The 22,996-nt window shown below is 44.3% G+C and overlaps 2 protein-coding genes across 3 annotated transcripts; both read left to right on the top strand.

Annotated features, from left to right (window-relative positions):
* Nucleotides 1–3,134: 3,134 nt before the first annotated feature.
* Nucleotides 3,135–19,284, top strand: LOC133103018 (small integral membrane protein 10-like protein 2A). 2 transcript variants are annotated; one of them, XM_061208220.1, is made up of 2 exons: nucleotides 3,135–3,518; nucleotides 10,944–11,239. In XM_061208220.1, exons 1-2 carry the CDS (start codon nucleotides 3,333–3,335, stop codon nucleotides 10,980–10,982), a joined length of 225 nt encoding a protein of 74 aa, XP_061064203.1. In that variant the 5' UTR covers nucleotides 3,135–3,332; the 3' UTR covers nucleotides 10,983–11,239. The 2 variants fall into 2 exon arrangements, with proteins under 2 accessions (XP_061064203.1, XP_061064202.1); XM_061208219.1 differs by lacking the exon at nucleotides 10,944–11,239 and adding an exon at nucleotides 19,200–19,284 and having other exon boundaries at nucleotides 3,255–3,518.
* FAM220A (family with sequence similarity 220 member A) lies at nucleotides 19,280–21,036 on the top strand. The gene has a single exon (XM_061208218.1). It carries the CDS (start codon nucleotides 19,280–19,282, stop codon nucleotides 20,078–20,080), a length of 801 nt encoding a protein of 266 aa, XP_061064201.1. The 3' UTR covers nucleotides 20,081–21,036.
* Nucleotides 21,037–22,996: the final 1,960 nt, after the last annotated feature.

The following is a 22,996-nucleotide window of genomic DNA, read 5'->3' as shown; positions in this document are numbered from 1 at the left end:
CCTCACCTGAGATGCTGCTCTGATGGCAGGAGGGAAGATTACAGGCAAATCACCTGGATCTTGTTGATCAACAATCCAGATTGTTAATAAAATTATTTTCCTCTTTGCCTCTGCCTCTTTTCTCCTCTTTCCTCTCATAATCCATTGTACGTCTATGAAAATACTTTTCACACTGACATAATTAGTTCTGTTTGTTTCTCAAATTATAATTAGCAGACTGTCTTTCCCAGAGATGTCAGAAGATTGGGGCTGAGTTAAATGTTAAGTCAAGAGGCTAAACTGATTTACCCGCCTGCTTTGTAGCAAGGAACTAGTTAACCTTGATATATAGTAAACTTCAAATCTTGTTAGTGTTCCCATGTCTTCTCTTTGACTTCTCATTACATCTAATTACAACACGCTTCTTACCTTGCTCAGTTAAGCTTTATGGTAATTTTGTTTGCCATTGTTTATGGCAAAAGAAGAGCTTGTTAAAAATGCCTCATTGCCTCAATGGCATTTGGAGACAAAGAATGAGTAACCAGGGAGGAGATATATATATATCTCTCACATCTCTGAAGCCCATCTGGTTCTTCAACATAGTTCTAATAAACAGGACTGCCAATTCTCCACCCATGAAAATCTTTATAGGCCCAAGAATAAATTTAGCTGATCTCCAAACCTGTTTGCACATTGTCAGACTGGTTTTGTGTCTTTTGGCAAATTTTCCATGGAAGACCCTAGCCTTTAACATTTAGTCTCCTAAAAACTGTATAAAGAATAGTTCATTTTGCTTTTGGGAGGGGATGGTTTGAAAAACAATGATAATTCAGCAGCATGTGTTCTGTCGTCCTCAAAGATAGCATCCACTATGCACCGAAAGGAAAACATGGCTCACAAAAAAAGCTAAGTGAGCTTTTTAAAGTCAGCGATAAATGTGGCAAAATGCAATGCTGCAAAAATTAGGGAAATTAAAGGTTTGCACAAATCCTTTGAAAAAATATTATTTTCATAATAACAAAACTAGCCAAAAGCGGGCTTCCCTGGTGGCGCAGTGGTTAAGAGTTCGCCTGCCAATGCAGGGGACACAGGTTCAAGCCCTGGTCCCGGAAGATCCCACATGCCGCAGAGCAACTAAGCCTGTGACTACTGAGCCTGCGCTCTAGAGCCCGTGAGCCACACTACTGAGCCTGTGCGCCACAACTACTGAAGCCCGCAAGCCACAACTACTGAGCCCACGTGCCACAACTACTGAAGCCCGTGCACCTAGAGCCTGTGCTCCACAACAAGAAAAGCCACCGCAATGAGAAGCACGCGCACTGCAACGAAGAGTAGCCCCCGCTCGCCACAACTAGAGAAAGCCCACGCACAGTAACGAAGACCCAACGCAGCCAAAAATAAATAAATAAAATAAATAAATTTATATATATAAAAAAACTAGCCAAAAGCTAAAAACCCTCAAATATCTATTTCTTGGCCCAAAACACTGAACATCAAAAAGTACAATTCTTTTTAAACAGTAGACATATAAAGAAAAATGATAATCTAAATAATAGTTATAATGACAATACTAGGAATGCCCTATGTAGTTTATAATCTTTCCCTTTGCATTACAGAGGGGGAAAAAAGCATGTTTAAAAAAGATTCTGAATATGAATTCATTTTGTGGTAGAGAAATTTTAAATGATTTTTTTTTTTTTTTTTTTTTTTTTGGCAGCACCGAGAGGCTTGTGGGATCTTAATTCCCCTACCACGGATCGAACCCGCTCCCCTTGCAGTGGAAGCATGGAGTCCTAACCACTGGACCGCAAGGGAATTCTCTTAAATGAGTTTTAAATTTTTTATTTTACTTTTTATTTATTTATTTTTTGGCTGCGTTTGGTCTTCGTTGCTGCATGCGGGCTTTCTCTAGTTGCATTTAAGAAGCTCCTTAAATGATTTTTTTAAAATAATTTTTTAAAAACTTATTTATTTATTTTTATTTTTGGCTGCCTTGGGTCTTTGTTGCTGCGCATGGACTCTTCTCTAGTTGCAGCGAGCGGGGGCTACTCTTCGTTGCGGTTCGCCGGCTTCTTATTGCCGTGGCTTCTCTTGTTGCAGAGCACAGGCTCTAGGTGCGCGGGCTTCAGTAGTTGTGGCATGTGGGCTCAGTAGTTGTGGCTCGTGGGCTCTAGAGCTTAGGCTCAGTAGTTGTGGCGCACTGGCTTAATTACTCTGCAGCACGTGGGATCTTCCCGGACCAGGGCTCGAACCCGTGTCCCCTGCACTGGCAGGCGGATTCTTAACCACTGCGCCACCAGGGAAGTCCCTTAAATGATTTTTTAAAACAATTATTATCACAAATCCATTTGGGGCCAAAGGATTTTTAAATTTAAATACATTTAAATCCATCTTACACTGTTGCTTTCTATTGTCTCTTTCTTAAAAGACTTGACTTGTTTTTCATTTAACCAATGAAACTTTTTTCCCACCTGAACTAAATTCCCAGACTTTCTCTTGGGTGGGCAAAGTAATGACATGAAATACTGTGTCTGAAACGAGAAACACAAACACGGCCCACAAATCTTTAATAGAAACCTATATGCTTAAGCAGGAATGTAAAAACTCACTGTAAAAAAAATCCCCTTAAAACCACAGAACACTAGAAGTTTTGAAAGTCTCAATATTTTTACTTTTTACATCAGAGGCTTTATAATTAATATAATTATTAAAAGATTAAACTATATGTAAGTTGACACTGTAATCTACACGAGGAGTAAGTTCTGCCTGTTGGCCCCAAGCTTTCCTTTTTTTCTTTTTTTAATTGTGGTAAGACACATAACACAAATTATATTCTAATAATTTTAAAGTTCAGCAGCATCAAGTACATTCACGTCGTTGTGCCACCCTAAACCCACTGTTCAGCTCCTCAGCTCCTCCACTAGGGGGCGGACGAACACAGCGCATCAGCCGGCCTCTTCGCGCCACCTAGTCCACGCATGCGCTTCTCACCTGGGGCAGGTAAGCGGGGGCGGGGCCTGGGCGGAGCCTCGGGGCGGGGCCGGGGCACGCAGGCGCGGCGCGCGCATTGTGACGTCAGGTTGCGCGGCCGGGCTGGGACCTGGCCCCGGCTCGCTGAGGAGCTTCCCCGAGCGTGACGCGCTGACTCCCCTCCCCGCGGACTCCCTTCCCCGCGGCCCGCCCGCCCGCCTCACCGCCGCCTCCTTCGCTCCCTCAGAGCGGGCCAGCGGCCGGGACGGAGGCCCGGAGGCGTCGCGGCGCCGAGAGGGCGGGCGGGCGGGCTTCGGAGCGCCGGGAGGGCCGGGTCCGCGGCCGGTCGGTGCGCGGCGGGCGGGCGGCGGGCGCCGGTCTATATGGCGGCGGCTCTGTCGGGCCTGGCTGTCCGGCTGTCGCGCTCGGCCGCCGCCCGCTCCTATGGGGTCTTCTGCAAGGGGCTGACCCGCACGCTGCTCATCTTTTTCGACCTGGCCTGGCGCTTGCGCATCAACTTCCCCTACCTCTACATCGTGGCTTCCATGATGCTCAACGTCCGCCTGCAGGTGGGTGAGCCGCGCCCGCCCGGCCCCTGTCCCCCAACCCTCCCCGAGCGCCGGTCCGCCCAGCGCGGCCCGGCCCACCTCGCCCAGGACGATGAAGATGCCATCGGGAGCTGCCAAGCTGGATGCTGAATGTATGCCAAACGCCGTGCATTTCTCCCGCAACCCCACGGGGGAAAAACCCGCTGAGGTTATTGTTATCCCTGTTCCGCAAACGAGGCGGGGTGGGGACGTGGAGCGGCCTGCCTCGGGTAAGGGCCTGCGGCTGGGGCGTGGGGTCCGCGGCCAGGCAGGTGGATGCTGCCACGGGCGCCAAAGACCCTGGCCCTGAAGAGGAAATTTTGCCCAGAAAATTACAAATTCTGGGGCTCGGGGGTGGGGGGTGCGTTTATGGTTGACTTTTCTAGCTCCCAAACTTTACGAAGCTTTGAAAAGAATTAAAACTTAAGAGAGCTTAATTAATGTTAATCCGTGTTCTGCTGGAGGTATCTCATTTATCCTGGCGGGGGTGGGTGGTGGTGAAAGGAGTGGGGGTGATGAGAGAAAACGAGGTGGAAGGAGGTAGAGAGGCAAAGGTTCAGAGGCTCGAAACAGTTCAGGTGTGAAATAGTACACACACACACACCGCACACACTACACACACACACCCAGCATCTTGGAGATCATCTTTGCTATAAATGATTGACATTTCTACAGCCCTCAAATTCCAGATGCCTTTTTCTAGTGGAATGGAAAGTCATCAAATTGAGAATTATTCCTTTCCGAGTGTGTCATAGATGGCCGAGTGCTGAGCGTGTCTTGGATTCCGTTTTCACGTGGTGGAGTGTCTGCTGTGTGCCGGGCACGGGCTCTGCGATGGAGGGATGGGTCCCTGGCCATCGAGAGCTTCCAGTCTGGCAGTACTTGGGTTACTCCCTGGTGTGCAAACTGAGGAAGCCTGAGCCGTAGGACTGCGCGGGTATCGACATGGGCGGGGCAGGTGTTTTCCTTTTTCCCTTTGGTTTAGTTGTATCAGAATACAATTGTCTCTAAGCTTGAACTGTCAGGTTTTGGGTGCCTCTCCCTGTGCTGACAGGCCACATAAAACTTAAAACCCACTGTTGATCAAAATTGTGTTCAGGTGAGTTGGGATGAACCTGCCTTTCTATTTCAGGGTCCAAACTGAGATACTTTTATGTGAGCGGGGACTTGTGGCATCCTTAAGTGGTGCCTGACAAAAGGAGTAGAAAACTCGGATACCTTTGCAGCAGGTGGTATCAATGTGTAAAGAAGGGTGCTGGGAGTGGGGACTGGGATAAACCAGAAAGCCTGTGCTCTAGCCAGTTGTCACTAGCCAACTGTTGTTTGTCAGATATAGCGATTTACAAGAGAAATTGGAAAGCCTGATTTTTAAATATCAACTTAACAAAAAATAAACTGTGGGCAAAACAAAATATTTGACCCCAAGCTCCAATTTGGAAACTATTGTTCTAGTGTTACATTTATAATTTGCAGTCGTCTGTAAAAATCACAAGAATGACTGTAAGAGAAAACCTATGTAATGTTGAAAATACCCAGTTTTGTACCATTAAAAAAAAAAAAAAATCAGCTTTCTCATATGCTCACTTAGCTATTTATGACCACTCCCCTAGTCCAAGCTACTATAATCACTCACCCGGAATATTGGAGGTGCTTCCATCTATTCTCCACAGGGCCCTTAGAGAAGTCTTTTAAAAATATAAATCAGATCGTGTCATTCCTCACAAAAAAAGGGAAAACAAAAACTGCTTCCCATTGCATGTGGAATGCAGTTCACATGTTTCTATCCTGCAGATCCTGATTTCTGTCCACCTTTCTAACCTCTCCCCTGGCCTGTTCCTTGCTTCCTATTGTTTCCCTTATTTTCCTATCTACTCTTTGCATGCACCAAGCCCCTTCCGGCCCCTGGGCACTTGCACTTGCTGTTCTTTCCACCTCGGTGCTCTTCCCTGGCTCTTTGAATGCGGGTACATTCTCACACCCGGGTTCTCCTTTCAGAGGGGTCTTTTGGGGTCACCAAGGAGGGTCTTTTGGGGTCACCAAATCGGTATGATCTTGCAGCTGCTCTCTTCACTGCAAGAATGCTGAAGGCTTGTTTGTTTCATATCAATAAGGAGCGGAGGAGTCCATTCCTATTATGATGATGAGGGTTTCCAAATCTCTCAGTTGCTTGTAAGGCAGTAGGATAATCTCTGGAAAGGTTGTTCAAATACAGATTTCATAACAAGGAGTTTGCACTGTCTTGATTGAGGGTAAGTGCATTTTGGAGGCGGGAAGTTGGCTCTGTGAGGAGTGGCGTGGGCAGTAGGGAGAGCTGGGTACACCAGGCTAATGGATGACTTGGTGGGCCTGATGTCAAGTCATCGTCCAGGTACAGCACAGCTTTAGAGAATTGGGGAATCTGGGCGCTCTGGCTGTAGAGTGTGGGCTTTGTTGGTCAGTTCAGGGGTGAGTGGGAGGTGGGGAGGCCCAGACAAGGTGGTCGCCGGGTACCTTGGGGGAGGGCTGTCTGAGAACTACGTGAGGATTTTAGGTGTGATCTTGGGCTTGGATCAAGTGCAGCAGCAGCCTGTCGCATGCTGAGGGGGGCAGGGTGGGAGTCGGGGTGTCTCTTTACTGTAATATTTCCATCTGCTGCTTCAAACTCCCCTGCAGGTTTAGAGTTTCTGTTCATTGGTGGAAGATCATTAACTTACCAGACTTGAGGGTTTAATGATTCTGGCCTCTGGTAAAGAGAAGTGCAACAGGAAATAGGGCACAGGAGTAAGGGGAAAGGCCAACTCACCGCCACATGCTTACTCAGGACCCTCTGTCCATCCTCTTCCTTGCAGGGGCGCTGGAGGCTGTTTTGTGAGTAATAAGGAATAAAGGACTCTGTGTCCCACATGTTTACTCAGGACCCCCAAACCGTCTGTCAGTAGGGTAGCCAGGCATTTTAAGGAGATTGATACCGTTTCTTCAATTTGAGAGTGGTTAAATGAGAAAATAGATGCAAAGGGGCTTTGTAAACTGAGAAGGGCTATGATTTAAAAATACTGTTTGCAAGCAAGGCTTAATCTCCTAGAGTCATTAGCATCCTACTTATTTATATATAATCTGAAATACAAGGCAGTGAAAAAAATGAGAATCCATACCAAATACTAAATGTAGTAAAAGGAAGATGAAAAAAAGTGCACTGAGAACCTGCTATAATTGAACAAGTTATGCCTACAATGTTTCAGTTACTTTGCCTGTGGAAAAAATCACGTATCTTAGCCCCAGGTCACCTAGATTCGCGTAACCATTAAAAGAGGAGGCCTGAAAGAGAACAGCTGGAGAAGATGACATCATGAAGGTGAGGGATAGTTGTCAGACCAAGCTGTGGCCTTGGCTTTCTGAGCAGTCAGCCCCACGGCCCAGTGCCGAGCCGGCCAGGCCGAGAACCTCTCTTGGCCCGTCCTCTGCGGCCCGTCTCCCTGTTTTGTTTCTAACTGCTCTTCTTCAGTCTCCTCTCTCCGAAGGACTTTTAGATCCATAGCTCCATAGGTTTCAGTGTTCACCTATCACTTGAAATCTATATTCATTCCTTCCAACCAGGTAAAAAGAGTTGAGGAATGCACGCAGGGCTGGGAAAGCTGGGTGCTGTTCTAAATAGAGCATTCAGAGTGGGCCTCAGTTTTGAGCAGAACTTGAAGGGGATGAGGGCTTTAGCCACAGAGATGCCTGGCTTAGCAGAGTGTTTGGTTTCATGCAGAGAAGCCTTGCAGCCCGTGCGAGAGCTCTGCATGTCCCAGGGCAGTGGGAGGTTGCCGGAGGCTGGGACTGAGAGGCTCGTGTGCCTTGGACTGCCAGGACGTTGGCCTTGACTGATTGAAATCATCTTATGGCCGGACAATTTCAAAAAGTAGTAAAGATTCCAAGGCCCTCTTCCAAGGGTCGACTTGAAATGAGTTTTATTTTGTTGCTTGATCTACATCAAGCTCCTGGAAGAAAGTTGGAGGAAATTATAGACTATTAAGGAACATCATAAAAGCTTAAGAGGCAAAGTCAAAAGCATGAGCTCAGTTAAACGTAGGAGTTTGTTCTGGCTTCTGGGATATTGAACAGCTATATACTTTGAGATGGAAAATTCCAAACATAGGACACATAAAAATACCGTGGAATCTTTCCTATCTTTCAAGGGAATTCATAATCATGGTTTTTCATAAACTTCTGAAAAAAGTTCCACCTATAAAGATAGGTTGAAGTAGATTTTGAAAAATTTTTAACCTGCATAAAATTTGAAAGAATAGCACAGTGAACACCTGTATCCTTGACTCAAGTTTTTAAAAAGTCTTAGAAATAAATTCTCACATAATGGTTCAAGCAGATGTTAAAGTATATGAATTAGGTCTGTACGTACTAATGTTAAAAGGTATCCACCAAATAAATATACAGTGAAGAAAAACAAGTTTAAAAACCATCTAAGTAGTATCACATTTAAAAAATTTTTCATAAATACACTTGTCAATACCTAGAGCAGGGAGAAGCATTCCAGGACCAGGAGGCAGCCCTAACTCAGGAGAGAGCCTGGGCATTCCTCCTCACATGATCTGTGCAGAAGGGCCGGTGTTTCTTCACCTCCACAGACTGGATGGCTTGTAAACAACAAACATTAATTTCTCGCAGTTCTGGAGGCCGAGAAGTCCAAGATCAAGGCACCAGTATGGTCAAGCTCTCTTGAGGGCCCTCCTGGTTCGTAGCCAGTGCCTTCTTGCTGTGTCCTCACATGGTAGAAGGGGCTGGGGATCTCTGTGGCATCTTTTTATAAGAACATTAATTGGGGCTTCCCTGGTGGCACAGTAATTAAGAATCCGCCTGCCAATGCAGGGGACACGGGTTTGAGCCCTGGTCCGGGAAGATCCCACATGGCCGTGGAACAACTAAGCCCGTGTGCCACAACTGCTGAGCCCATGTGCCACAACTACTGAAGCCTGCGTGCCTATAGCCGGTGCTCTGCAACAAGAGAAGCCACTGCAATGAGAAGCCCGCACACTGCAACAAAGAGTAGCCCCCGCTCGCCGCAACTAGAGAAAGCTTGCGTGCAGTGACAAAGACCCAACGCAGCCAAAAATAAATTAAAAAAAAATTGATCTCACTCACCTCCTAATACCATCATCTTTGGAGGTTAGGGGTTCAGCATATGAATTTTGGGGGGTTACAAACATTCAGACCATAGCACCTCCTGATAGGTTTGTAAGATCCAATAGAAATGAATTGCTTTTAAACATAAGAACTAAAACTATAAAACTCTTAGAATGTAGGGGAAAATCTTCATGATACTGAATTTGGCAATGATTTCTTGACAAAAGCACAGGCAACAAAAGAAAAAGATAAATTGGACTTTGTGAATATTAGACATTGGTGCATCAAAGGATACTATCAAGAGAGTGAAAGAGGCAACTCACAGAATGGGAGAAAGTATAGTTGACCCTTGAAGAACACAGGTTTGAACCTGCAGGTCCACTAATAGGCAGAATTTTTTCAGTAGTATATACTAACACTACGTGATCTGAGGTTGGTTGAATCTTCAGATGTGGAACTGCAAAGACGGAGGAACCACGTATAGGAAGGGTTGCTGTAAAGTTGTACTCAGATTTTCGACTGTGTGGAGGGTCAATGTCCCTAGCCCCCAAGTTGTTCAAGGGTCACCTGTATTTGCAAACCATATATCTGATAAGGATTAATGTGCAAAATATGTAAAGAATTCTTACAACTCAACAACAACAAAAAACCCAATCCAAAAATTGGCAAAGGACTTGAATAGACATTTCTCCAAAGAAGATGTATCAATGGCAAGTAAACCCAGGAAAATATGGGCAATTGGAACATGTTTGTGGACAGCCAGTCCACCAACTATGGTGAGGCTCTGACACATCATTATGACGACCTCTGAGCCCCAGCTTGCCCACTTCAGCCTTGTAGTCCCATGGGATGTCCAGAGGAGGGGCCCTGGTGGCCAGGCTCCTCTCCCCATACCAGCCCTGCAGGATGTGGGCACAGTGTCCCCCTGCCTCTGGACTCTTACAGACCCACCCGGGTCAACTTCTCTCCCTGAGACTCGGCTCCTCCCATCTCTCCCCATCCCACTCCAGGGACACTCATGGACCTGTAGTGTGAGTGACCACTCGTTTCTCACTGACAGAATCTCCCCACCCAGACCTGGGGACCCCCACGCCAGGCTTAGTCTCCAAGAGCCCTCACTAACTGCTCCGGTTCCAAATCTGAGCCCAGCCACACAGGCTGAGAAACACTCCCCCTGCCCAGCCCTCGCCTGGCCTGGCACTGCCCCTAGGATGCCTCTCCTCTGCCAGGGCGGTAATAAAATCCAGTGCTAGGAGAGAAGAATTAAGGAACTGCAAATCAAAGCCACAACGAGATGCGACTTCACACCCGTTAGGTTGGCTATTATGGGGTGAGGGGGAGGGAAAGAACGGCGAGGATGTGGAGAGATTAAAACCCTTGTGCACTGTTGGTGGGAATGTAAAATGGTGCAGTTGCTATGGAAAACAGTTTGGCACGTCGTCAGAAAGTTACACATAGAATCACTGTATGATTCAGCAAGTTCGCTGGTAGGTGTATACCCCAAAGATTTGAAAACGGGGGCTCAGGCACTTGTGCTCCAGTGTTCATAGCAGCACTATGGACAACAGTCAAAAAGTAGATACAATCCAAGTGTCCATCAACACATGAGTGGATAAACAGAATGTTTTATACTTTCAATGCAAAATTATACATCTTTGAAAAGGAATAAAGGTCTTTTTTGGCTGCGCCGTGCGGCTTGCAGGATCTTATTTCCCTGACCAGTGGTCGAACCTGTGCCCCCTGCAGTGGAAGCGAGGAGTCCTAACCACTGGACCACCAAGGAAGTCCCAGGAATAAAGTTCTGATACCTGCTACAGCTTGATGAACCTTAGGGACACTATTCATAGAGACAGAATGTAGAAGGTGGTTGCCAGGGGCTGGAGGAGGGGGAATGGGAATTGTTTAATGGAAACAGTTCTAGTTTGGAATGATGAAAAAGTTCTGGAGATGTGTGGTGGTGATGGATGGTAGATTTTATGTATATTTTACTGCAGTTTTTAAAAAAGTACTAGAAAAGTGATTATGCTGTTGGTTGTTGTGGCAGTGTTAAGTTGCCATAGAAGTTTCTAAGAGCCTATTCTTAATTTTGTTCTTGTATGATCACAGTAACAAACTTGGGGGTGTGGCCAGGGTCCAGTGGCTTGTACATTTTTAAGGATTTTAGCTTACTCTGAGTGAAATGGGAAACATTTCACTGAGATGTGACCTAATCTGATTTGCTTTTATAAAGGATCATTTTTTTCTTCTTTTAAAAAAAAAAGGTTTATTTTTTCTTCTAAGGATCTTTTTTTTTTTTTCCCTGCGCAGCATGGCTTGTGGAATCTTAGTTTGCCAACCAGCGATTGAACCCAAGCGCCAGCAGTGAAAGCACCAAGTCCTAACCACTGGACCGCCAGGGAATTCTCTAAAGATCATATTTTTAAAAAACCTTTATTATGGGAATAGTCAAATATACACAGAAGTGGAGTACAGTTGTCCCTTGGTACCTGCAAGGGGTTGGTTTCAGGACCCCTGGGGATACCAAAATCCACGGATGCTCAAGTCCCTTGTATAAAATCGTGTAGTATTTGCATGTAACCTGTGTATATCCTCCCTTATACTTTAAATCATCTCTAGATTACTTTTAATACCTAATACAATGTAAATGCTATGTAAATAGTTGTAAACACAACATAAGTGCTATGTAAATAGTTGCTAGCACACAGCAAATTCAAGTTTTGCTTTTTGGAACTTCCTGGAAATTTCCCCCCCCCCCAAAATTCTGTTTTTTTCTATTTCCTCTTGGTTGAATCCTCAGATGCGGAACTTGCAGGTATGGAGGGCCACCTGTAGTATAATGAACCCCATGTATCCATCACTTCTTTTCAGTAAGGATCAACTCTTTGCTAATCCTGTTTTATCTCTTCTCCCCAGTCCTGCACTGTGTCCATCTAATCACCCCACACCGGAGTATTTTAAATAAATCCCAGACAGAACAGATCACTTTTTTGGTTTGTTGCTTAGTTTTTACTTTGAAGTAATTTGACTTACAGAGGTTGCAAATCAGTGCAGAGAGTTCCCATAGACCCTTCCCCCAGCTTCCTCTAATGTTGACATCTTACCTGGCCAGAGTACAGGCATCAGAACTAAGAAGTTAACGTTGGTGCAATACTATTTGGATTTCACCAGTTTTTTCCACCAGTGAATTTTTTTCTGTCCCTGGACCCCACAGTGCATTTAGTTGCCATGCCTTAGTCTCATCCAATCTGTAATTTCCTTAGTCTTGTCTTTAATGTCTGTCAGTTGTTTTTTCAACTTTTGGATGTTTTTCACTTTTCGGCTGTTATGAGTAATGCCATGCACATTCTACAGGCACACCTTAGGTATTGTGGGTTCGGTTCCAGACCACTGCAATAAAGCGGTTATCGTACTAAAGCGAGTCACGTGAACTTTTTGGTTTCCCAGTGCATATAAAAGTTATGTTTACACTATACGGTAGTCTATTAAATGTGCAATAGCATTATGTCTAAAAAATGGACATACCTTAATTAAAAAATACTTGATTGCCAAAAAATGCTAACCATCATCTGAGCCTCCAGTGAGTCGTCATCATTTTTGCCGTAGTAACATCAAAGGTCACTGATCACAGACAACCATTACAAATACAATAGTAATGAAAAAGTTTGAAGTATTGCAGGAATTACCAAAATGTGCAGATACGAAGTGAGCAAATGCTGTTGGAAAAATGGCGCCAATAGACTTGCTCAATGCAGGGTTGCCATAAACCTTCAGTTTGTAAAAAACACTGCAAAATGTAATAAAGCGAGTTGTGCTTGTATAGGTGTTGTGTGGGCATGTGTTTTCATTTCTCTTGTTTATGTACCTAGGGGTGGAATTGCTGGGTCATATAGTAACTCTGCATTCAGCCATTTCAAAGAGATCACTCTTACTTCACGGTAAGAGTGGAGGGTGGAAGCAGGGAGACCCTTAGATTAACAGGAGAGGATGCTGGTGGTTTCTCAGGGCGCAGCAGGGGAGGTGATGGGAGGAGGCTGCACTGTGGGTGTATCTTGGTGTTCGAGCCAACAGGCTTGCCTGCCTTAAAGGCAGAGGTGGTGTGAGAGAAAAGCTCATTAGCATCTCTTTTTGTGTGAACTATACATGTTCTTTACCCATTTTTCTGGTGGGTTGTTGGTGGGTTTCTTGGAGCCACCAAGAAACCCACCAACTTATCAGACACCTTATCAGTTGTCTGTGATAAGAGTTGAAATTTTTTTCCAGTTAGTATATTTTTGACTTTGCTTATAGTGTGTTTTGCCATACTGAAGTTTATGTAGTCAAATTTAACAATCTTTTCTGACTTTTGGGTTTTGTCATAGTTAGAAAGGCCTTCCCAATGCTAAAGATAAAAGGAATTCACCTGTTATTTATTCTGGTACTATTATACCATGTTTTACTTTTAAATGTAGAGTGTTGGAGTTTGTCCTGGTATATGGTGTGTGATGTTGACCCAAACTGGCCGTTCTCTGAACAGCACTGCCGAGAGAAACCGCGCGTGTGTGACATTCTTGTCCTTGTACGTACATTCACGAGAAAGCAAGTTTCGAGAAGACAGAGCCCTTTTTGTCTGCTTGGTGCACTGTCCTGATACCAGCGCCTAGAACAACGCCTGGCTTAGGGGCTCCGTGAACGCTCGCTGATTGAATCTGTAGCAAAAAATCATAGGTGTAGAATCCCAAAGGAAAGGTTATACTCATTTGTAAATAATTTTTAAAGTCATTGCCAACTTGCCCTCCACGGAGGTGCTGCACTGTGTGCTCCCTCTGGCCATGCGGGGTCCCTCTGGTTGCTCCCCGTCCCCTGTGGCCACTCCAGCCTGGGCCTCGACCTCTGTCCCCCACTGCGATGTGCTGGTCCGTGCTTAGGCCACTTCCGAGTTGCCATCCAGTGGTCACTTCTCTGTCCTCTGCTTTACAGACCCCCTCAGCAGCGTTTTGTCACTGGTTCCCTCTAATGCTCTTGCTGATAGTGGTACTAATAGCAGCTGTTTCTTGGATGCCACAGGCTGCTGGTCAGAGAACAGGCTGGGTGCTTTCACATGAAGAGTCCTCACACATCCTGAGGAAAGAGGACACAGCCTAGCTCAGCCATCCTTCTCGCCTCTCGGCCCTCGGACGTGTGAGCGCACCTTTGAGCCTCTGGGTGACCGAAGCAGGGGACAGAGTAGTGGCCCGCAGGAGCCGCACAGCCAGCTTAGAGCGCAGGTGTGATTTGGACGCGCTCAGTGGTTTGCAGCAGGAAGTCGGTCCCTGTGGTCTGCTTCCTGTGCTTACGGTTCAGTGTAACGCAGAGATGACCCAGCCCTTCCTATTTCTCATCCTCTAAACTGTGTAGCAACTTGAGCAATTTGTTGCTCAGCTTGTGTGTGTCAGCTGCCTCCTCAGGCTGATGTTTCAGTGCTGAGCTCGGCGATGGTCAGGTCTGCTAATGCGCACCTCTGAGAGCTGTGAGTGTGTGGTTATCACTCATATGTGGGACCTAAACATAACACAAATGAATGTACACGCGAAGCAGAGACAGACTCACAGATACAGAAAACAAACTGGTGGTTACCAAGGGGGGCGGGCAAATTAGGGGTATGGGATTGACAAATACAAACGATGTATCAGAAGATAAGCAACAAGGATATATTGTATAGCCATCATCTTGTAATAACTTTTAATGGAGTATCATCTGTAAAAATACTGAATCACTATGTTGTACACCTGAAATTAATATAATATTGTAAATCAACTATACTTCAATTTAAAAAAAAGACCGTGAAGCCAGGTGGCCTTGGAGCGCGTTTGTGAGCTGTCACCAGGCAGGACCCCCTTCAAGCCCATTGTTGTCTAACCTGGCCGGGCAGCCCCTGCTTTATTAGCTGTGTCCGCGCCCCCAGCCCCACGCCGGCCCGCTTTGGGAATAGCCTTGCCAGCTGGCTTTCGGGAGCACAGAGGCTGGGATATTTTTAGTTTCCAGAGCAATGGTATCCAGCCCATCACGTCCCTGAGGCCATTAATAGCTCAGGTTAGGGAAGGTAAGGTGTCGGCCGTCCAAGAGGGCGCAGCTGCCTAACTGGGTCAGGCCTATTGTCACGCAGCAGGTCAGCTGCCTCCACAGGTGGGGACTCTGGTGGGAGAGACTGCTCCTGTCCGCCCCGAGGATCGTGGACACACCAGAGAACCTCGTCTCCCTGCACACCTCACCCCCTCTGGCCTCTGTGGTTCCATTTTCGACCTGTGTCATTCTTTGAGGGGCAGAGGGAGGCACCTGTCGGGGAGGTACAGAGGTTAAGTTCAGGATTTACTCCCAGTCCTGCACTTTGTTTTTCCTGAATCGTACTGTCTTGAATTTCAGAATAGACTTCCCTCATTCTGGGGCAGGGAGGGGGTTTGTCAGTTTTTGTGGATAAGATAGATGGTTTGCCATAATTTATGCTGCTTATTATTTTGTAGACTTAAATGGGCGTTGAGGGGTGGGAAATGATGAGAGAGCTGGGGCCGAGGATGGTGAGTTATATAATTGTGCATATTTTATTTGGTATGATATAGTGTGCCAATATGTATGTATTCAAAAGTATAGTGAGAATAAACCACAAAAAATATTTCACAGATGACTGCATGTTTGGAAATTACTTGAAAATTATTTCTGGCTCTCAAAATATAAGTAATGTGTGTAACTGTCTAATATCAAAAGAGGTGGCTGGTTGAGGGCTCAGAGCCAAAATGTTTTACTGACCTACTGAAGTATTTTTGTTAAGATAATTGAATACATAGTTTATTACTGCATTTACTAAAGAGCTAGGAGATCTTCAGTAAGCAGTTTATTCTATCATTATTAAATACGTGATTATCATTATTGAATGTATGATTACATTAATAGTATCTTATTCAAAATATTTTAACACAATTCTGGCAACACTTCATCTTTCTGAATGGTACTAAGTCCTCATACAAGGACATAATAAAAGTAGTTAGAAACTAATTTTCTTGAGAGTTGGCCCACATTAAGTGACCTGTTTTTCTTAAGAATTTTTTTTTAAACCTATTCTAATATGTATTAAAAATATATTTAGGAATGCTTCCATTTCAGGAAAATGTTCATTCTTAGTACATTTCAGATCAGTAAAATAGATGTAAGGTTTAAAATAACATGCTTTGGAGAGTTAATTTGAGAGAACTGTCAAGAGAAGTTAATTAGATTTGACTTGGTGAACTTTGAAAGTGTTTTGATTCGTAGCGGGAATTGCACCTCTTAAAAGTACAAGGGTAACTGTGTGTGGTGATGGATGTTGACTTGTTGTGGTGATCATTTTGCAATATATACAAATATCGACTTACTGTGTTGAACACCTGAAATTAATACATTTTATGTCAGTTATATCTCAATTTAAAAAAAAGAATTGCACCTTATGTTTGCATATGGCTTCATACTGCTCAAATATATTTGTATCAGTTGTTATATGGAATAATGGTCACACTTGTACAGATAAAAAGTTTTGAGCATGCCCTGTGGAGATATGTATATCTCCACGGTATAAATAAGTATATATATACTATTTTTATAAACTATGTATTTTGCTCTACCAAAATATGGTATATATTATAAAACATAGAAAAAGTTACAAGGGGAACAAGGTAAAAATGAACTAGGCAAAGATGTTCTGATATTTTCTCCCATGCTCCTTGAGTTGGGGGCACCCCACTTTAACAGCCGCTGGCCAAGTGGAGTGAGTGAAGAGTTCTTCAGAGTTTACCTGACGCTAACTTAGTCGTTTGTGCAGGAAATGTGTGTAACCGCCCTCTTTTTGAAGCACTCAGTGCAATTGGTGTCCGCGACCCTGGGTTTTTCTGAGGTGCTTTGAGTCTCCCTCCTTAGTGGCTTTGGTGGGCCCCTCGCCCATCTGGTCTTTAGATCCTGGAGACCCCCTGCCTTCTGTACCTCTGTCTTCTCTCTTGACCTGTTATACCGGGCCGTCATTTCATCTGCCTCCCCAGAGCTGGCGACTTCTGAGTCCAGGTCCGCGGCTCTGACGTCTCTCTTGAGTTGAAGGGTTTACTCATCCACCTGCTCACCAGAGCCCCGCAGCGCAACTCTGCTGCCCCGTCTGAGCACCTTCCCTGCCTTCCAGACCTGCCCTCCTCCCCCTTTGCGGTTAGTAGCACCTTCGCTACCCAGAACTGAAAGTCAAGAAACCTGCGGGGCATCTCACCTTCTTCTACACCCAGTCAGTCACCAACTTAAAAAAGATTCTTCAGTTTCTCTCTCCTCTTGACTCTCACAGGCTTACTTCCTTTTTTCCCCTGCAGTATTAGAATAGCCTCCTAATTGGTCTGTTTAAGGTGATTCCTTTCCAGTCTAGCCACCACACTGCAGCCAGAGAAATTAATCTAAAAAGCAAATCTAGCCAGCGTTTCCTGGCTGAAAATTCCGCAGTGGCCCTCCATCACCTGTTGGATGAAGCCCAGCTCCTTAGGACGGTGGCCCGGGCCTCTCATTGTCGGCCCCTGCTCCTCGGTGGCTCTGCAGCCCCATGGCTTAGCCCTCTTTGCTTTCTCCCTCAGCCTCCAATAATACTTACCTGCTGTGTTTTCTTCCCAGTGTACTCTCTTTAAATTTTAAAAAACTTACACAGTCATAAAGCTTAATGAGTCTCCTGGTGCCACGAGATTAGTTAAGGGAAACAGCAGTTTCCTGTCTCCCATTTCTCCATCCAGCCGACCGCTTGCAGCTACAGCTGGTTCTCTTAGTGTTTACTTCTCTGTCTCTAAATTGCACACTCGTAGTGTTGCTTCTTGACTTTTCATTTTTTGAGTCAGTCTTTGTCTTACTGTGGGAGAAGAGTCAGACGCAGCTGTCTTCTACCTGAACCCACATTTCCATCCCTCCTCCTTCCAAAAAGAGTTACTACATTTTAGTTGGGTTGCTGTTCCTTAGGCTAGCCTCTTAGAAAAATTACTGAATGCAAAGTATGTATTTTTTAAGTTGAAACATTTATCGATGTTCTCTCGAGGTATGCTTCTTTTTAAAGGAACACGTGTCAGACACTTTTTAAAAGTCATCAATTAAGGAGGGAACTAGTAAGATGTTATAATCAGTGTAAAGCAGAATTTAGACAAAACACATACATATAGTCAGGCATGCTAAAGTGAATTTACGAATAGATGTAAAACTGGTCAATATGCATAGGGCAGTAATCCGTTGCATTCCTCTGGACAATATTAATTTCCATTTCTTTGGACAGGAAATCACTTGCCTTCCTCTTAAGTTTTCTACAACTTAGAGCTGTGAAGCATCAAAGAGAAAGTTGTGGAGCCCTGTTAAATTAGATAACGCAGAGGATGCACTAGACAGCACACCCAGTAATGTTGTTTTTTGGGTCCATTTCAAAGCCTTTCACAGTTTTTCCTACATCTTCCCCATTTGGAGCATAATGTCACAGAAAGATTATTCTTGGTCACAGAAAAAAGGCTGGTCTCAGTAGGTTTGCAGGTGCCTCAGGGTCAGTGACCACATGGGCCACCTCGAGTTTGCTCTTGAACAACTGGTGAAGTCACAGGATCAACTTCTGTCCAGAAGTTTTCATGTGGAATCTGAAGTGGGGAACTAAGCCCAAGAAGCTTTCTCCGCCATGTTTTTACCTGCAGTACATAAAAATCTGGGTGAATTCTTCTCTTATGGAGGCTCCAAAATTTGCTGAGATTCCTGACCAGCCGGCGAGTGATCTGAGGCTGGAATCTTGGATCCCAGGACCCCTCCAGGCTGGTTTTCCTGGGAGGGCTTTGTAGACATCGGATCCATAAGTAAAGTTGCCCTTGATTCCTTAAACGTGGCTTGTGCCTGAGTCACTGAGACTCATTCTCAAATAGGACGCTTTGGTAAGACCTTGGTTGCTTAATTGTGTCATCCAATTTATCCTGGTTAAAGGGAGGACAGATTTTTTTTTTAAATTTTATTTATTTTTGGCTGTGTTGAGTCTTCGTTGCTGCATGTGGGCTTTCTCTGGTTGTGGAGAGCGGGGCTACTCTTCGTTGCGGTGCATGGGCTCTAGGCATGTGGGCTTCAGTAGTTGTGACACATGGGCTCAGTAGTTGCGACCCGTGGGCTCAGTAGTTGTGGCTCTTGGGCTTAGTTGCTCCACGGTATGTGGGATCATCCCGGACCAGGGATCGAACCCGTGTCTCCTATTTGCAGGTGGATTCTTAACCACTGTGCCACCAGGGAAGCCCCTGGGAGTACAGATTTTTATCGAACCTACAGGAATAACTATATTGCCACGAAAAGCGCAGAGCCTCAGAATGTATACTTTTATTATTTTTAAGTATTTTTAGGAAACACTGCATTAATAAACTACTGTTCTTTTTGTTGTGGTTTCTAATTGGTAGGTTGGTACGTTGATATCCTGTTTTCTATCACAGTGTAGGTATCCTTGGTACCAGAGACTGTCAAAGAGCTCTTTGTATTTGTTGGGAAATAGCTGTGTGTGGACTCTGTTAAGACCCTGTCTTCATTATTACACTTTAATTTGTTGGTCTTTTCCAGGTTCATATTGAGATCCATTGAAGGCCTTCCGTGGACTGACAGGCGTGTCCCGGGGCTCAGGGTGTCAGAGAACACACAGCATGAGGGACGGAAAGGGGACTCTCAGCACCTGCCTCACAGAAGAGAAGGGAGCGGGCGATGACTCGGACAAACTACTGTACAGAGAACTGTTGTATAAGAGAATGCAGGAGGAGAGCGCTTGCCCATCAGATACAACTTCCAGGATGAATAAGCCTGCGGTTGATGGAAATGGAAATTCACAAAATGAGGAGTTATCACTGGAAATGAAAAATGATCTGAGTGAGGTCAGCCTCTTGCTTCACGATGGCAACAAAGTGCTTCCATATCTGCAAGAACCAATACGAAGAAATTCGGCTTCAGCAGCTGCTCAGAGCAAGGCTGTGGATCTGTTCTTTGCTCCCACAGAAGAGCGTTTTGCTGGGGCATCCTGTGGCGTCGGGGGAGCTCAGGGGAGGGACTGGCTGGGAGGAGGGCCCAGGGCCACTGACAGCCACGGAGGACGGAGCCACAGAGGAAAGCCTTGGGGGTCAGGACTACCGTGCCATCAAAAATGGTTAGAAATGGGGATTTCTGAGGATGAACCACCAAGTGCTTTTCTGGAGAAGCTGGACTCTGAGTCGGAACCCTCTTGCCTGCGTTCCGTCCTGTCTGCACTGCTGCACGCACATCCCCACATATTCTTGAATGAGGAGACAAAATGTGTTTTCCCTGGCCATTCAAAGCCCATGTTTTCAGAGCAAAGAGTAGAATACAAGAAAATGCTTTCACGTGTAAAAAGCACCTCAGATGATCTGCAGGAAACACTGGCGTTACTGGCTCTACAAGCTTCTGAATTAGCAAATCTCTTATGCCATAGTTAAGGTACAGGCAGAACAATAAACATAGATTAATTTAAAAAGTTGTCCTAGAATGATTTCTTTTGCATTAAGTCTGGATGCACAGGGTGCAGCCATGAAGCTCCTGCTTTGGTTTGTATGACCAGACTATACTTAAAGTCAGTGGAATTTAAACTCATGGAAAGCTGGTTGATACGGAAGGAAATTTTTGAGTTTTAAATTGTGCTTGAAAGACACTCAGAATTGGGAAGCCATGTCAAGGAGAATATTGATATATCCTATATAAATATCAGATTAGAATCAAAAGATTTAACAAAGTTTTTAATTTGCCTTCAGCACCCATCCTAAAGGGCTACTGTCCCAGATACTGTCTCCCTAGACTGTCTGTGACCATCTAATGGAAGTAGATATTTGTAAAGTTGACTCTGAGCCAGGCTGAGTTGATGGTAAGCTGTTACCATTTCTGCATTTTGCAGAATAATTTGAGCAAAATCGGATTTCTTTTCTCACATCCCTTTCCTTCCACTTGACATGCAATTTAAATGGAGGCCCTACGGTGAAAGTTGCAATATTAACCTTACCTTTAGATAACGCTTTCTCAAGCTAGGAACCCTAGCAGTGTTACTCAGAATAAAAAATGAGCTTGAGCCTGCCTGCCGGGGCTCAGTTATAGAGAAAAATCAAGCATTTCCTTTGGAGAAGGTTTCCAGTTTCTAGGAGTCGAGGTATCTCTTACACTAAGATTTTTTTCTGAGAGAACACCTTTTGTTGTGTGTTGATCACTTTGATAAAAGGCACTTAAGAGTGTAAGTTTTTAAAGAGTCCGAAAGAAAGGCTTAACCATTTTCGGAATTATTGATTGCATCTATCAGTTTATATTGTGTGCTAAATTACTATGCCGTGTGCTATTTCAGTGTTTTGGGGAAATGAAAAATAAAACCTGTTCTTTAGCATAATAAATGTCTTATTTTACGTGTGTAGTCTTGGTTCCCCTTGTCTTCATTATTAATGCTGCCCTCCTCATACGCAAGTCTTTTAGCACAAAGTCATTTGCTGATTTAGAAGATTGGAAGCAGAGAATGAAAAGCATTACGTCAAGTTACGTTGGAACTCAACTCTCACTTTCCTCCCCGGATGTAACGGAATGCTGTATTGTGCTCCTTGGTTACGGGGGGTGCGCTCAGAGAGCCCCAAAGTAAGAACCCTTGTGGAAAAAACGATCTCTAGCCGGTCTAAAAGGACACCGACTTGACTGAACGATTAAAGCCCTGGTTAGTGGACACTCCGCCTAGGGGTCACCCGTGGGTGGTGAAACGAGATGACACATTTCAGTGTTTCAGAATGAGAACTGTTTTCTTGTCAACACCTTCTCCCTGCCCCCCCCCCCCTTTTTGTTTTAAACTCAGTCTGCTACTTTGAGATGGAACTTTCTATGGCTCATCAACTTTTTTTTTATTTTGCTTTGTAAATTCCAAGTCTGTAAATTTTCAACCAGTTGCAAACAACAAATACAGAATTTCCTGCTTAGCATTAACTAAATTAACTTGAAGTGTTTTCATATGGTTATATCAGAATAAGGTGTGTTTTTTCTAAAAGCTTTGTGGAAAAGCTCACAATAACTTTTTTTTTTACGTTAATTTTTTAATACACTTGTACTAAGCTGAAATTTTTCCCTTTGGTGCTATATTGGTTCCAGTTGTGTCTGAAGGTGGCCTCTCCTGTGGAAAGTTCTGGGGTAGAGAGGTGGTGATAACTATCGTGTATGAAGTTTCATGACTGTGAAAGAAGGCCTTCTATAAACATTTTAATTTTTGAAGCAATTAGTAGAGAAATAAGATATTCTTTTGAATAAATTGTTTCCATGATTGAATTATAAAGGGGATCACTCATTTGAAATATTTTAAGTTGTATCATTTTGGCAATGAAAACTAAGGGAAGCCTGTTTTAAAAGTTCTGACATTTATATGCATTTTCTTCTTTTTTGCCTTTATGGATTCTGTTCTTAAAGATTGAACAGCACAATCACTTTAAATTTAGAAACAGTGTATAGCACAAAATCTTGGACTCGGTTATTCTTATTTGGAAATCATAAAATCTTTTTTTTTTAAACATTAGAATGAATGTTGAGATCTTGAAGTGATTATGAAGTTGCAAGCCTATAGAGAATAAAAAATTAAGAAACTCTTGCGTTTAAATCGATCATTCTTTATGTGACTTGATTTTATAGCTAGGAAGCAAGACGTATTTTGGAGCTTGGCATGTGTATTCTAAAATGCATATAGACCATTTACTATAATTTCACAGAGAGTAAGAAATGTGGGGACTTCCCTGGCAGTCCAGTGGATAAGACTCTGTGCTTTCACTGCTCAAGGCCCAGTTTCACTCTCTGGTCGGGGAACTAGGATCCCACAAGCCTCTCGGCACGCCAAAAAAAAAAAAAAAAAGAAATGTGCTATAAGATTCTTTTTGCACTTTACCATAGATAACTTTTAAATTCTTCTTAAACTTTCCAAGGAGAAGAAATAGAGTTAAGGGATCTCCTAAACCATATGAACTCAGAGCTGGAAATGGCCTTTAAACACCAGCCAGTGCTGGAAGCTTTGAAACACACCTCATCCAAGTGATAATCTGTACATTCAATGTAACCATTTGAAGTTAGAGGCCTAAATAAGATTTCACAGGATGGTTGCTTCTACTTGGCTCTCCTTTGCTTCCAAAATGTTACCTCTTTTTTCCAATTTTATGGAAACTTGGATGAATTGGATCAATTTAAAAAAAAGCATCTCTGGACTTGCCTGGTGGCACAGTAGTTAAGAATCCGCCTGCCAATGCGGGGGACACGGGTTTGAGTCCTGGTCCGGGAAGATCCCACATGCCGCGGAGCAACTAAGCCCATGCGCCACAACTACTGAGCCCGTGCTCTAGAGCCCGCGAGCCACA

Source organism: Eubalaena glacialis, chromosome 13 (genome assembly GCF_028564815.1).
Source record: "Eubalaena glacialis isolate mEubGla1 chromosome 13, mEubGla1.1.hap2.+ XY, whole genome shotgun sequence".
NCBI lineage: Eukaryota > Metazoa > Chordata > Mammalia > Artiodactyla > Balaenidae > Eubalaena > Eubalaena glacialis.
This window is presented reverse-complemented; position numbering and strand designations above follow the sequence as displayed.